The sequence below is a fragment of the Anser cygnoides genome, chromosome 1 (assembly GCF_040182565.1).
Source record: "Anser cygnoides isolate HZ-2024a breed goose chromosome 1, Taihu_goose_T2T_genome, whole genome shotgun sequence".
NCBI classification, from domain to species: Eukaryota; Metazoa; Chordata; class Aves; order Anseriformes; family Anatidae; genus Anser; species Anser cygnoides.
The window spans coordinates 158,894,097-158,910,213 of NC_089873.1; the positions used below are offsets into that span (position 1 = coordinate 158,894,097).

The window sequence follows — 16,117 nt, forward strand, 5'->3', positions numbered from 1 at the left end:
AGAGGCACCAAGCCTGCTGGAGTTCAGGAACCATTTGGACAGCGCTCTCAGTCATATGGTCTGATTTTTGGGTGGTCCTGTGTGGAGCCAGGAGTTGGACTGCATGATCCTTGTGGGTCCCTACAAACTCAGGATATTCTATGATTCTGTGATTTCAATTCTGAATTGCTTCCTATTTAAAGAGTATCAACTCTCCCACTTGAACACAATCATTTGTCAGGAGTCAACATCTGTACATCTTGTGTAATGAATTTAACTTGATTAATGGATTAAAGCTGAGCTGTCAACTTGGATCATTACTTCAAAAACAAATAAAGGGAAGGGTTATGTAAAATTTGCTGAGGGAATTCACACAGGCTGAAATAAAGTCAGCTAATGCAAAATCTTGTACATTTCAACAGTGTATTGTCTGGTATTGATATGTTATACTCAGTAGGAAGATTAAATCATGACGAACTACCACAAATGCAAACAAAAAAGCACAATTACTTTTCAAAGGCTCTAAGTTATCAAAAAGCATTTAACAAGTGTACTCACTGGTCTAAAACACAGCACATCAGAGCAGTGTAATTATTACAAATTACCTGCATTAATAACATGAGGTTATATTTTACCCTATAAAAATACCACTAATTCTGAAGTTACCAGAAAATTGGAGCCTTTTACTGCACATATTATTTCACTGCAACCCATGTCTTAATATTCATATTCAGAGTTACCAGTAAAGAGACAAACTTTCCAGCAAAGTACCAACGTACATTGCTTCCTTATTTATTCTTCTACATTTCCTGAGGAAAAGGAATAAGCTAATAGTTGCTATAACTATTTGTCTGGATAGAGAGTGGCCTGAAGGCTTTCTGCAGCAGAAGGAAAGTAGCCAGTGCCACACTTCCGGAAGAGTTACTGTTAGTGTTCAACTACCTGCCTCTTGAACAAATTCAGCCTTACTACTTCTCAGTTTTTAGTAGCTTTCCAAAAAAATGCTTCCTGCTTTATGCTTTCTGAAATAAGAGCATAGAGGATATGCTCTATTATGTCCTTTGTGTTCTGAATTCTCCTTGTGAAGGTTACAGCTCTTCAGGAGCTCCTTTTTGGAATAGTCAGAGAAATACAGAAAATTATATTGTGTGGTCAAGGTATGATGTAGCTTGTGTATCATCTGAACTACTTTTAAACTAATGGGCTATATAAGAATAAAGTCGTCATCCTGGAGATATTCACTTTATGTGGTACTGGAGCAGTAAAAGCAATAAAAAAAAATTATCAATCTGGAAAATAGTGGGGTTCCAATTAACAGGGCAGGAAAGAATGCTCACTCCTTTCTATGGATTCATTCACTTCTAAATTTTCCTTCACACCAACTGGAGCACCCTTCAGGCTGTTTCCTTGGTCAGAGAGGGGAAAATAGAACAACCCAAATTCTGGTCTTCCAGATATGTAGACAACCTTGGGCTGTTTGAACTAACAAGTAACATACTGAATGAAGAAGTAATACACTGTTTGCTTGTTTCACCAGAAAGGCAGTTACAGATACAGTCCTTGCTCAGAACAGACATGACAGTGACTAGTATGCCAAGACTCCCCCTGTGGACTGTAAAATTGATTCTGAACGGTAGTCCATTTACATGAGGGTAAAAACGCTTCTGTGTGAAAGTATGTTTTTGCCTGGAATTAATGGAGAAGTCACAGTGGGTGCTACAAGGGGGGCAATGTACTCTCTTCTTGCATTTCAAAATGGAATGGATTGTTCCGTAAGATCCCTCATCTTTCTGATCCTCCTCCACCATCATCTTTTAAACATTCTCTCAAAGATAATCCACCAACTATCAACAGAATTATTAGACAGGGAATAAACAAAGTCAACTACTGGAGAATTTCATAAGGTTAAAATGCCATTAAATGCCATTAGGTTAAAATGCATTTCAATCCCATTAACATAAAACAAGAACTATTGTTAAATATCAGTTCTTCTAGCTAAACAATAAATGGTTAATCATACTCATTCCATAAAACACAATGTAAAATCTGAATAAGAACATTTCACATTAACAGTAGGGTTTTAAGAAGAATACTGTTGTGTATTAAAAAAATAAAACCTGAAACCCTACTTAGGCATAAAGGTGCTCTTCCTTTACTGAAGTAATTGAGAATGCAGATTAGACTTTAAAACAATGTAACAGATGGCAAACATCGTAACAGAGATTTTAGTGCTTTCACTCTCTGGTGAATACCATTAATCATAAATCTTTGAATCCCAAGACACTCAGAGACAGCAGAAATCTACTGAGAAGCCCTTCAACACACTGCTTTCATGATGGTTTGGACCACAGCACTGCTTTATTTTCGAAGCTGAGGATGGTGAGAGGGGTAGAAATAGCAGAACAGATTATCCAGAAAACAAAGGAATGGATTCAGTGTGTTATATGACACCATGTTGACAATTTATGACTGGAAGTGTAACTTTCAGAGTTACCTACTTATTAGCTTTTGTCTTCTTTTTTTAATTGGACAATAAATATTTAAGGAAAGTGACCTGTGACCTGTGCAAAAGATGCTAGCGGATGATATTGCTACTACTTTAATATGACTTACTTTCTGAAACAAAGATATTGTTCTTCCAATATACTGGGATAAAGATGCATTCAAAGACACCAGACAATAACAAGTTTATTGTTAAATATCTGTGACAGAAGCACTGAAATATTTTGAAGTAAATCATCAGATTCAGATTGGACTTTGCAAATAGAAAACCCTAAAAAATACTTTTGGATAAGCCATTCTCCAAAAGTCAGATCATTAAAGCAATTATTCCTAATAATGTTGTAACCTATATAATTTGTATACATACATATACATATATTCTTATACATTCTTATATATTATATATTATTATATTCTATATTGTATATTCTTATATTCTTATTCTATTATTCTTATACATATATTCTTAAATCTGCATCCATATGAGTTAAAATATAGATTAAGTTTATGTTTTATTATTAAAGATCTCTATTGTTTAATAATCATCTAGAGTCTCTTCATTTCATGTTTGACATTCTGTGTGGTTGTATATCACTTCCACATCAGACTGTAAATCCTCATTCTTCAGATTAAAATTTTACAGTGAATCTATCTCAATCTAGTGTTGTGATGATTCATTTAAACCCTACCTAATTAATGACAGATGGATTTTTTATAATAAACACAGATCTAGGTAAATGCAGTCAATTTGTCACATTTACTTTTGCTGCCTAAAATTTTTGTGTCCCAGTCAAGCACCTTGAATGAACATTACCTCAGTGAAATCATGTGTTAAACAGTGTAGCTAAGATTTGTACTCAGCCCGGTTATTTTGTTCAGTGAACAGTAACTGGTCGATTTCAGTACTTCTAGGACAGGAATGAGAATGGCTGATGAAGCACTTGAGAAAAACAGCTGTACAAATGGCTGGTACCATTATTGCTGTTGCCATTGTACTGGGGAAAGGAAGGGAAGGGAAGGGAAGGGAAGGGAAGGGAAGGGAAGGGAAGGGAAGGGAAGGGAAGGGAAGGGAAGGGAAGGGGGAAGGGAAGGGAAGGGAAGGGAAGGGAAGGGAAGGGAAGGGAAGGGAAGGGAAGGGAAGGGAAGGGAAGGGAAGGGAAGGGAAGGGAAGGGAAGGGAAGGGAAGGGAAGGGAAGGGAAGGGAAGGGAAGGGAAGGGAAGGGAAGGGAAGGGAAGGGAAGGGAAGGGAAGGGAAGGGAAGGGAAGGGAAGGGAAGGGAAGGGGGAAGGGAAGGGAAGGGAAGGGAAGGGAAGGGAAGGGAAGGGAAGGGAAGGGAAGGGAAGGGAAGGGAAGGGAAGGGAAGGGAAGGGAAGGGAAGGGAAGGGAAGGGAAGGGAAGGGAAGGGAAGGGAAGGGAAGGGAAGGGAAGGGAAGGGAAGGGAAGGGAAGGGAAGGGAAGGGAAGGGAAGGGAAGGGAAGGGAAGGGAAGGGGGAAGGGAGCCAACCATACTGAAGTAAGTGAAAGAGGAGAAAAAGTGTCTGCAACTTGAGAATGCAGTACAAAATCATATAAGAGACATGGGTTAGTTTATGTGTATCATTGTACCCTCTTTTCATATGGAGGTCAAAACATAAAGCCTTTTCCAACTTTTATCACACTATTGCATAATCTGAACAAGACAATAATTATCAATGAATTAAGTAGTCATAGAAATCAAACATTTTGGAGACTTTTTTCCTCAGACAGGGTGAATATCAGATGAGATAAAAATCAAACAATTGGGAGGCAAGATTTGCCTGTATATACAATAAGCACAAAGCATAATTTTACATATATGAGCCCTGAACTAGGGCATGGCTGTAACTGTAGTAAAGCAATAGCTGCACTGAATTTTAAAACAACAAAGAAGAAAGACAAAGCAGTGGTACAGCACTTTTCAGAAAATTAATGGTCTTGGTGTAAGTCCTATGAGAATTTTGATAAAACATATTGAGTACCTCAGAGGAGTGATAGCAGGATTAGCTCTTCCTTGCACAGCTATTTGAAAATAGATTCAAATCAATATATAGGTAATAAGTATTTGTCGTTATTACCTCTTGAATTCTGAAGGTTTTTTCGTTTTGTTTTTTTTTTTCTTGTGTGTGTGTGTGTGGAGGTAATTCATTGTGACACATGAAATAGTCCTGTGGGAATTCCTTGGTTAGGGTAGAATAAAACTATCAAATGAAGTGTCAAGACTTTATACTACTGTTTATTTTATACATTTAAAGTGCACTATCGCTTGTACCATTCCTCCAAAGGACGGCATCAATTTGCTGTATTTTAAAGCTACTTGCAAAGAATGAAGCAGTCAGAGCAATTGTAGGACTTTGAAACACCGAATGGCTGTTAGATATGAAAATAAATTTTCAAAATACAACATATTTTAAGCACTGGTATAATGCTAGGGCTATCATTTCTGAGTCATAAATAACAAATCTCTTCATTAGCCTTCCAAAGTCTAAAGCTTGTCATCACAAATTTGACACTCTCCAACACTAAGTGAAGACACTTCTTACATCTGTAATACTGAATGGAAAAATAAGTCATCTTCAACTTCAGGGGCTGTTCACATAAAATTGCTAAATTTTTATCTTGGCAAAAACATCTTCTCCTTCCTCTCTGTTCTTCCCAGGTCTGAGAATCATACACATTCAGAAGACAATGACATGGTCTCAGAAAAGGCAGATACACATCTGCCTTTACATTTTTTACCTCTATACAAAGTAATGTGCATAGAAGGGATAATTCTGTATCATAATTTATCAGCTTATTTAGATTATGAATTTGTTGGAAACAGGATCGTTCCCCTTGGCAAACATCTTTGGAATAGCTAACAAAGGGGAGAGTTGGCTTTGTATAAGGCCCCCAGACTTTACTATAATACCAAATACGTAGCAATCTCCCTTCCTTTCCTGGCTGATTATGAAAAAATGAAAAGTTAACCAGAAGCAAAAGACTGAAAAGTTTCTTAGGTAAGGAAAAAAATAACACCATCTGTATGCCTGCATGTATCAAAAGAATATAAAGTAAACTTTCCATGTGCATAATGAATCCAGTTAAAATGTGTATGTTACTAAACCACATAAAGAATCTTATTCACCCACTAATGTGACTTGCTAAAAAGAAATAACTATGATATAACTCTCCATTTTATGTCATAATTCTTTTTTGAGCTTCAAAAATCATAAATGCATTTTTAAGTAATAATTATAATGTTTATCTTTGAAAATAAAGTAAATATCTCGTTGCTGGAGTTCATTACATTCTTTTAAGACAAAATGACTGTAATAAGAGTATGTGTTCTGCATGTGAACTGCAATGGTAAAGGTTGACTTCATGTTCCAACATTTAAACTATTTGTTACTTCAGCACAAAAAGCATCAGAACTAACAAACTACCTAACTAACAGGTTGACCATGCCTGATATTTAGTCATGCTTTACAAAGAGCAGTAATCAATACAGGCAGCATAAATCTATCATTTCAATTTAGAAATAGGGAATTAAGGATCTGCTTTAGCTTGGAATCAGCAGCTGTCATCTGAAGCTAAGAAATTTTCACCAGATTAAATAGTGATGATATTTATTTCTTAATGTTTTCATTCTTGTTCATCACTAATCTTGAAAATATATTTTTGTTTGCTTACTAAAATAGGCTTATTTTACTTTTTTTGGACTTTCAATTTCATTTTTAATTCCTAAAATCCTACTTGTATATCCCAGAGATGCAAAAGAATTATCTGAGCTCCAGTTTGTTATCTGAAGTATACACTTAAGTGATTTCCCAAGAAAAAGATTTTCATGACCTATATTATAACAAAATTCATACTACATGGAATCTTTTAATAGTTCACAACAGGTAACTCAAGCTACTAGTAAATCAAAAAATATACAAAAGTCATAATACTAAACAGTATGGACTCATATTTTTGTTTACTAGTGTCTTAAAAAAGGTTTGAATGAAACAGCATTAAATGCAAACTTGCCTAATACATAGTTTATAATCCCAGAGATGCATGTAAAATAATGAGAATACAAAGTTTAATTAGCTATCTTTTTGACATTTTGAAAAGATTACACTAAATATATTAATATGAAGAAAAATCAAATGCAGAAGGTAAAAAAATGTGCAATTCATTCAATATTTTTGCAATGTAATACTTGTTTAATATCCCTGGTCATTTCTAAGACTATTTTACAGTTTGTCCATACCACTGAGTGTCATTATCAAATAGATATAGTATATCCAGTAGTCCAAAGTACAACTGCTTTTAAGTATTTGATCTCTAACTTTTTTTTCCAAGTTTATATGTTCAAAGAAGGCACTCTCAGGAAATAAGTGCCTCTTAACATTCCATCTAAAGAAACTTCATCAGGCCTTGAAAATATATATACTAGGTAGCAGTGCAACAGTATCTTAGGCTGAATGCAGACTGACCTGCTAATGCATGCCCACAATGCTCAGAGTCTCATTTCTCCAATTATTTAAATCAGAATTAGGCAAGCATGCAGTACGACTTCTCTGTGACTGAATTTCTAAATTGTCTCTTCACTATCAAATCAAGAAAGACCTGTCCTCGGAAACCCAGAGCACACTCAAATTCAGTAAATATAGGTAAACTCACGGATTAACAACAACCTTTACTTCTTATCTATTAGTACTGAGTGTTTAAAAATATAATTTTGATGATAGCAGGAATCTATTCCCATCATCTCTGCCTGTATTTCTGCACTTGGAAGAGAAGTAAGAGATGTACAATATAGCACTGTTTCAGAGAACCGGACAACTTACTTGTGCTTCAACCCAATTGCTCATACTCATATTTCTATGTCACTGAAATGTATAAACAAAGGTCTTACAAATATTCTTCTTACAAAATTCTTACAAAAGTGGTTCAGGAAAAAATAAAAAAGTAAGCAAGGCAGAAAGAAGTGTAAGCAGTAATAATGGCACTGATGCTTAGTGGGCTACAGCACATTGATTCCAATAGTTCTCTAAGAAATTCAACTACCACAGCTAAATCTTAGCTTTTTGCCATAGTTCCATTACAAAATAGAAAAAATTTCTGTGTGAAACTTCCAATACTTTTCATGCTAAATCAGTAACTCACATAAAAATGTCATTGTATTGACTTTTAATGGGATAAAATACTGTGTTGAGGTCAGTCCACATAATGCAAATATGCATTAACAAATGCTATGATGAAACTGATACTTATCATCGTACCGTCCTCATAGAAGTCTTATAATTATAGTCCTATTCCTGTATATCTTGGAAACATTATACAGACAACTTTTCCACACCTGTTTCAAGATAATTCAGCGGTATTTCTTAGTGGAAAATATGTCAAATTCACTCTTAAAATGTATGAAGGAAACAGAATCATGGACTTACAGTCTGTAATTTTCATGACTCTTTTTACTTCTCCACTTCCTGATCCTCCACAACCATCTTCATCATCACAATCTCCACTGATTTGTTCATCCACACTTCCACCACTGCCTGTTTGTTGCAGATCCCAGTTATCATATTTAGGAAATGATTTGCTCTGCAATAGCTGAAGACAAAATACAGTGTGCAAGTTAGCAATACAGATGGAAAACTTCAGTGAGCAGCCAAAATTTCAGATATGTCTCTCTGATATTTATCTGCTTTAAAAGGAAAACACCAGGTTCCACAGAAAGGTAATTCTGATTTTTTTGTTTCCTCCGGTTTGCAGTCAGATTTAAAAGAGTGGTATCTGGACATGTATACTTCAGTTTTAATTTAAAAATGTGTAACGTTTCTGTGTCTGTACTGCTAAACAAGAGAGGATAAGGCATTAATCCCTAGCCCAGAGATGAAGTCGCATGGATAAAGACACATTCTTCACACCTTCAGACTAGTGTCCTTTAGAGCAGACAGACAGCATCCAAGCTACATAGCAACTGGCCCTAGATCTTTTCCAGACCAACGTGATGTCCACATTCTATGATTCAATCACTAGGAATGCGTGGGTTTAGTGCAGTCCTGTAGGGATTGGTAGTTCTTCCAGATTATTTAGGATTTTCATTAATGACTTGGAAGGCAGTATAAAACACAAACCGTGCTGATAAATCTTCTACTGCTACAAAAAATGGAGAACTACTAAGTAAAAAATAGAAGTGGCAAACTGTCTAATAAGGTACCTCATCTGGTAAGCCAGGCAATAGAATGAATTTTTAAATATATACTATAATAAAACAGACAAAAGTAAATTTGCAAGTCTAAATATTGTATTACATTCATATTAGAAGATAAAATACTCTGTTCTATAAAATAGTCGACTATGAATTATCAAGACTAGTGTTCTAGCCAAAGGTTTTAATGGGATAGCTTTGAAGACAGAAATAGGAATACTAAATCAGATTAGTACCACAATTAATGCCAAATCAAGGTCTTGTTTCCTCTGTTCTGAAAGGATGGCACAGAACTGAGTTCTCCTGGAGTGTTTAAAAAAGGGAATAAATGAAACAAAACACACAAACAAAAAACTGTTATTTTAAACCAATGTGAAAATAGCAAATCAACCAAAAGCTTTGATTTATTCATTCAAATTAAATCAAAAAAATCCACATTATCAATATTGTACATTAAAAATAAACCAAATAAGGGTTGTCCTATATCAAAATAATTTATTAACAGTTGAGGTCAAGTTCTTCAATATATACATACATATATATATATGTATATATTCTGGTTCAGACAGAGGTTTTAGTCTTAAAGCAGGAATTAATTCAGAAGTTCAAGACCAGGATATGCAAGAGGTCAGAATAAGTTACCAAAAATGGCCCCTTCTGGCTCTCAAGAATGTATGAATCCATGTAACTAAATTTGGTTTAAATGGAAGACTGGATTCTTTTTGATTTCCTGTGCTTGCAGAAAGTTACAAGTGAGTTCATCTCTCATGAGTGATGAACACTTAAAGGCAAGGGAGCTTATGTTTACACTGTTGAAACTTATATGGTACTGATTCCCTTTTAACAAAAATCTAGTATCCCATTTACTTATCACAGTATCACAGTATCACAGATTTCTAGGTTGGAAGAGACCTCAAGATCATCGAGTCCAACCTCCGACCTAACACTAAGTACTCCACTAAACCATATCGCTAATAAACCATATCTTACACATCATACACCTTCAGGGGAAACATTGTTTTTTATTAATTTAATTTTATTCTTTTTTAATAAAAACATCTTGATGATGTTCTGCTGCAGTCAATGTGAACTAAGCTCAGTCATAATATTTCTTCTCTTTCATTTATGTGCATATCTTAAACACCTGTGGAGGGAATCCCAAAGGAGACCAGCAGTAAATCAAATTTACTTAATCAAATCAAACCTAGAAGAACTATTTCTAGAAGCATGACTGTTTTGAACTCTTTCAAACCAGAAGAATAAATTATGCTAAAGTTTATTCCTCTGCTTAGTATTATATACCTGAGTACTTAAAAGGACAGCATTTCTCTTTAAAAAACTACTCATGCCACAGTCTTCTCTATTTTAAAAATCCTTCTTCATATCTGGGAGCACATTATACAGCTAAAACCCCTGAACTCAGGTTCTCACATGATTTCTGTCATGAGCAACTGATTTTCTTTCCAATTATTACTGGATTTGAGTGAAGAGAGGCAAAAGCTTTGCTCTTGTCCCTTGGTACACTTCCTACTAGCCCAGCTATGCACACTATCAATTTGGTTATTTCACTAAGTATTTAATTTTTTGGTCTTTGGGAAAAACAAACAAACAAACAGAAAACAAATGAACAACAACAAAAAAATGTGTCTTACTAACATCTCACTGCAATTTAAGTCATCCTCAGAAAATTAAGTAAATGAGTCAGGCACTTCTAAGATAACCAATGTAAGCAAAATTAAACCCTAGCTTGTACTCTCCTTTCTAGGTAGTAGAAATAGCAGAACAAAGTCACATTACGTATGATTAATGTTTAGAGACTAATGTTCTTTGCCCGTTTCACCCATCCATGAAGATAGCATAGCTACAAACAGAAATAAATAAGAAAAATAACAAGAGAAACATAAATTTAAGAGGTAATACAGGCCAACAACAATGGGAAAAACAAACAAACAAACAAACAAACAGAAAACAGCAGCAGCAAAATTTCATTTAAAAAATTTCTAAAGTTATTTTATGAGCATTTTTAGTATCTCTTCTATAGAGCCATTGATCTGCTTGGATTTTTTATTTCACTGTTCTTTACTGCTCACCTGTTTCATTGTATTTGTTTTAAGGTTATTGGTATAACCCCCTCCACTAGACAGAGCAAATATTTTGCAGATAATTTGCTAATAATTTTACCTTTATCTTATTCTTGTGTGAATTTTACACACTTCTCCCTTGGTAAGAGTGGATACTAATAGACAGGACATCTACTAATTCCCTATTTCTACCCTATTGTGAGTGAGGAAATCGGTGATTTATTTAAACAACGGATTTCAGTGAATGTAATTCAGTGGCTGATCAGGGGAGCTGGTTCACAGCAAGCAGTACTGCTTCACACAGTTTTCTCTTACATACCAGAAGCATGATAAAATTACTTCTTCGCAACATTTCCAACCCGCATCTGAGTGGATTCTGGTACAAGCGAGGAGAAGATGAGATCTTAGAATGGGATAGACTAATTCCTAGAACACAGCTATTTCACTCTATTGGCAAGAAAGACAAGTTCAGATATTGAAGATTTGACCATATGATTCCTAAAATTTCACACTGTTGGGAAGGTATGCAGGACAATTAAGGTATCTCATAAGGAATGCAGTTTTATTTGCCTTCCAAATTATGCCAAAAGGTAGCCATTGCTAATTCGGTTGGAAATCAGTTATGGTCATTTGCCCTGGGAAGTCAAAGATATCCAAAACTGCTGCTAACAGCAGATGTTCTTCTGCTCCTGGCTTGACAAAGTGCATGAAAGCTCTGTGAAGTGACTAAGCTTTCAATGAGTATTTCCTCATTGTAACACACAGTACAGAACTTTGCCTTAAAGCAAAAAAAAAAAAAAAAAAAAAAAACCACCACCAGCAGCAAAAACATGCTACATCTTAATTATCTGTTTGATCTTTACCATTTAGTTGTATAAAAATGAACAAATAAATTCAGGTCAATAGACTTATTCAGCTACTCCAGACAAAGAACTGACTGAATTTTGTTCATCTTGATTTATTGGCTAACTAATTACATCCTTTTTAATTATTGAGAAATAAATTAATTCTTGAGAAATAAATTAATTTCTACCTATTCTGACATTATAATTTAACTTCACATCCACTATTTTACAATTTGAATAAGCTCCATTGAGAGATCAAAAGTACATTACATTCAGGTGAGGCCCTGTGCATGTTTGATACACAGCAGTGGGTAAAGCTATCTTGGATTATAGCCTGGTAGAAAGCATAGCTATGTTAAGGCAGTTAGAGAATGAATTCCTCATTTTTGCCACTTCCCAAAGTGGAAGTTCTTTCTCCAGTTCTATGGCATTTTCAGATAGCACTTATCCAGATCTTTGTAAATAAAAGGAAATCAAGAAGCAAAGGAAATAACGTTTGTTTACATGAAATGGAAGATGACCTTCCAAGAAAAAAAAAAAAAAAAAAACCACTCAACCACCCATCTGAAAGCATCTACTCTGAGGTTAGAATTTGGACTAATCCACTGGAGCCATGATTATTAACAAAACATAGTATGAAAGATGCAGATATGAGGAATGATAGCTCCTCCTAAGACACACTATAGGAAAGTACTCCATAGTCCGGTCTGAAATATGTAGGAGAATCTCACAGGGCAGTCATGCCCAATTTGTATCACTCTGATTATTGAATAGTTTCTGAATAGAAAAGCAGGAAAATATTACAGCAGGAAATAAGTCAGAAAACAGCAAAGAAAGTTGTTTCTGTTCAAGTATAATGCCAATCTAATATTGCGCCAATTTGCAGGCTCTTTGCACCTGAATTGTTCTGACAGGGATTCTGAGTGCCCCAGTTCAGTTACCTGAATAAGCCACGAAGCTAATGAATGATTATAAAGTCTATTCTCTGACAACTAATGATGACACCGTGAAATAATTCACCCACAGTTTATCAGTACAATCAGTGAGAGATGATAGGGACCATTATCACTGCTGCCTAGCATATAATGCAGACTAATCAACAAATTATTGACAAACAGGACACAGGACACTCTTAATTCCTCAAGGAGATAAAAACATCTTTCTTTTAGTCCTAAAGAGTAGGACTCTTACGTAACGCAAACTGGAAGTAAATTACAATGGCTACTGGCATATAAGAGGTAGACTTTATATTCATACACATCACTGATATCCACAGCAGCACAGTGGACGTGAGAAGCTCAGGGAAAAAATTAGCAGGGCTACAAGCTGTGTTTGTAGGAGTCCTTAACATTTCAGAAATCTCTGCATAAATGTCAGAGTATGCCTCTAAGACACTTAAGTCTACCAACAAATAATTGCTGTAGAAGGCTAGCTCCACAAAAGTATTGTGGTTTGTACTTACCTGGGAATACAGAATATTCTTCTAAATCTGAAGCATTGATCCTTATAGAGTCTAGATCTGGAAGAATGATTACAGAATAATGGCTTATGCAGATTTCCACTAGCTCCAATCGAACAGAGGCATACACAAACAATCGGTGCTACCACAAGTGATTTATGCACTCTGAGAAAAGAGAGACTCTTATGTACAGTTATCACTGAATTACTAACAGCAAACTATGACACGTTTCATCACATCTCATTATGTCAGAATTTTATAGGCTACTAAAAAAAAAAAAAAGTAAAAGTTTTTCAGCAAGACAAAAAAAATATTCAGACTGTATTTTTATAAAACTGGTAGACTCCCAGAAGTATTTGAAACCAAGTTAAATAAAAGAAGGCAGTAGAAGGAATCCATTACTTTTGCATTAACCATTGTTCTATAGATAATGTATGTTAAAAATGGTCCCTCATAGTTAACAAAATATAAACATTAAAAATACATTTGCATCAGCAACAGCTGCACATGTACTTTTTTTTTCTCATATCAGAGCATTCCAAATTGATATAGAAGATGATGTGGGAGTACACACCTAAAAAAATTAATAAAAAACTCAATTACTATGAAAGAAAAACCTTGAAAGTTCATTTATCTCACAATGAACTATATCTGTGTTGATTATAGAGTAGTTTTGGTGGGGAGGGATTATCTGTGCAAAAGTAATTTCCCCCCCTACTATGAAATAAACTGAGCAGAACCTTAAAATTATTAATAATCGAGAATCTCCTTAGGTAAGTGAGTTCAAGTAGCAATTACAAAAGCATATCACCAGTCCTTAACAGTGACTGTGTCTGGACCAATCTTTTATGAAGAGTTTGCTGCATTTCTTTTCCACAAAACATACCATAGCAAAAACATACGTCAAGAGGCCTTCTACATTATTTACCAAGTTTTTCTTAATGTCCTATATATCTTCTTTTCATTTGCAGCGTATATCCTTAAATCAGAAAGCTAGTAAAAACTCTCATACATCATTTACGCCCCACTTAAGCCTTACAGAGAAAGTTTTCCAGTTTCCTCCCAAACAAGGCCTTCCTGCCACACAATTTACCCCCTACTCCTGTTCCTGAGTTGCCATTTATTTTTGTGACTTCTATATAACTATGCTCCTCTGGCTATGCTCCTCTGGCTAAGCAAAGGCTGCTTTGCATAAATTGAGACTCATCACATATGAAGGGCTATATTTTTAAATCCTCTTTACCACCAAACTATTCTTGAAATAGACCTTGCTACTGCCTAGTCTTGTCAAAATTCATCATGCCTGTTTTTCAAAAACTTCAAGAGAATTAAGGTATTCTAGAAGCATGGAATTGGTGGAGGAGGGGATACTATATTAGTTGAGAACAGTTTTCTTGGTATATAAAGAAGTGAACCATTTGCAATCAGAGCCTTCTGAATGGTTTGATAGAACTATTCTTTAAGTCCCCTTGGGTCTTTGTACATGTGATAAGATTGTAACTTTTTTTCAGAAAAACTAGCTTCAAGTTCAAGTAGCTGCCTATGCTATTTGTCTGCAACATTACTTATTCAGATGCAATCAAATATCATGCAGAATATTATCACATAGAAAGAGTCTTTTTTGAAATTCCTAAGAAAGCCTGGCTCATCCGTTTTTGCAGCTGTAATATGTGCGCGATACTCTAATTATAGTAATCTTAATCTATGCAGACTATGTTATTAAACGTGACATATACTTTAATTGTTGACAGATGGCTTTGAACCCTGCATAAATATTTATAAAGTCACATGTATTCCTATAGCTAGCACACACAAAAATTCCAGGTACATTAGTCTTTTCAGAATCCTTTCTACAGGCACATGCAAGCTTAGGATTTCCATTATCATAACTATTTTATTGTTTAGGTTATCTGAAGTCTTTAAAGGGACCACTTTCCTCCTAGAGTGAAATGAGTGGTGCATAGGTTATGGACAGTTTTTATTATTTTGGAAATCGAAGAATTTTTCAGCAGTACATTGTATTGTGTTAGGTCATGTGCTCTCAGTTATTAAATATTTCCATCACACCATTTATTTGTAATTAACCCTGTTCTTCCTGCTACCAACATAGGAGAAATTAACAGAAATCTTTCAGTCTTGAAGAACAGTTCAGAATCAGGATCAGTCCAGCAACACTGTTCATTGACATGTGAATTTAGTGCACTATTTCTTCTTTTTTAGAATGCACAAATCCTAGTTTTATGACATATAGAATAAGAAACTTGTTTATATGTGCATTATAAAAACAATACAAAAAAAGTAGAAAATAGGTAGCATTTACAAACAGTAATGTATAGAATATTGATTGAGTAGTTGTATCTGAGCTTTTCAAAGATATCCTAGGATAGGCTTAAACAAAATGAAAGGTGAAGACTAAAGGGCTCACACCAGTCTCACAAACTGCTTATGTATCCCTTCATCTGTTAGGGTGGGAGTCACTTAGTGTAAGTTTAGCAATCTAAACTTAGGCATCTATTTTTGCAGAAAGACAGGTAAATCCAGGGATTCATTCATCTCAGTCTAAAGTAAAATGAAAGGTGTTTATCAAAGCCAAAAGTCAGATTCACAGAATCACAAAACGGCCGAGGTTGGAAGGAACCTCTGAAGATCATCTAGTCCAACCCCCTTGCCAAGCAGGATCACCTAGAGCACATTGCGCAGGATTGCTTCCAGGTGGGTTTTGAATATCTCCAGGGAAGGAGACTCCACCACCTCTCTGGGCAACCTGTTCCAGTGCTCTGTCACCCTCACAGTAAAAAAAAGGCCCTCTCAAATTCAACCGGAAGTTCCTGTGCTTCATTTTGTGTCCATTGCCTCTTGTCTTCTCACTGGGCAAAACTGAAAAGAGACCAGCTCCATCCTCTTTACACTCTCCCCCCTGCTCTAGTCTCAGTTTCCAGCTAAGAATACAGGAAAAAAAAAAAAAAGAAAAGATAAAAAAAACAACTAGCTTCTGTGTACAAATGAGGTTTAAATGTTCTTCACTGTAGGATTTGTGTACTAAATTTAAACA

At 35.2% G+C, this 16,117-nt stretch overlaps 1 protein-coding gene across 6 annotated transcripts in view; it reads right to left on the minus strand.

The window, feature by feature from the left end:
* GPC5 (glypican 5) overlaps positions 1–16,117 on the minus strand; it is a 770,806-nt gene that overhangs the window by 344,619 nt on the left and 410,070 nt on the right. For all 6 annotated transcript variants that reach the window (XM_048078008.2, XM_048078014.2, XM_066986959.1 and 3 more), the window contains exon 7: positions 7,917–8,079. In XM_048078008.2, coding sequence (XP_047933965.2) covers positions 7,917–8,079 — 163 coding nt within the window. The remainder of the gene's footprint in view (positions 1–7,916; positions 8,080–16,117) is intronic.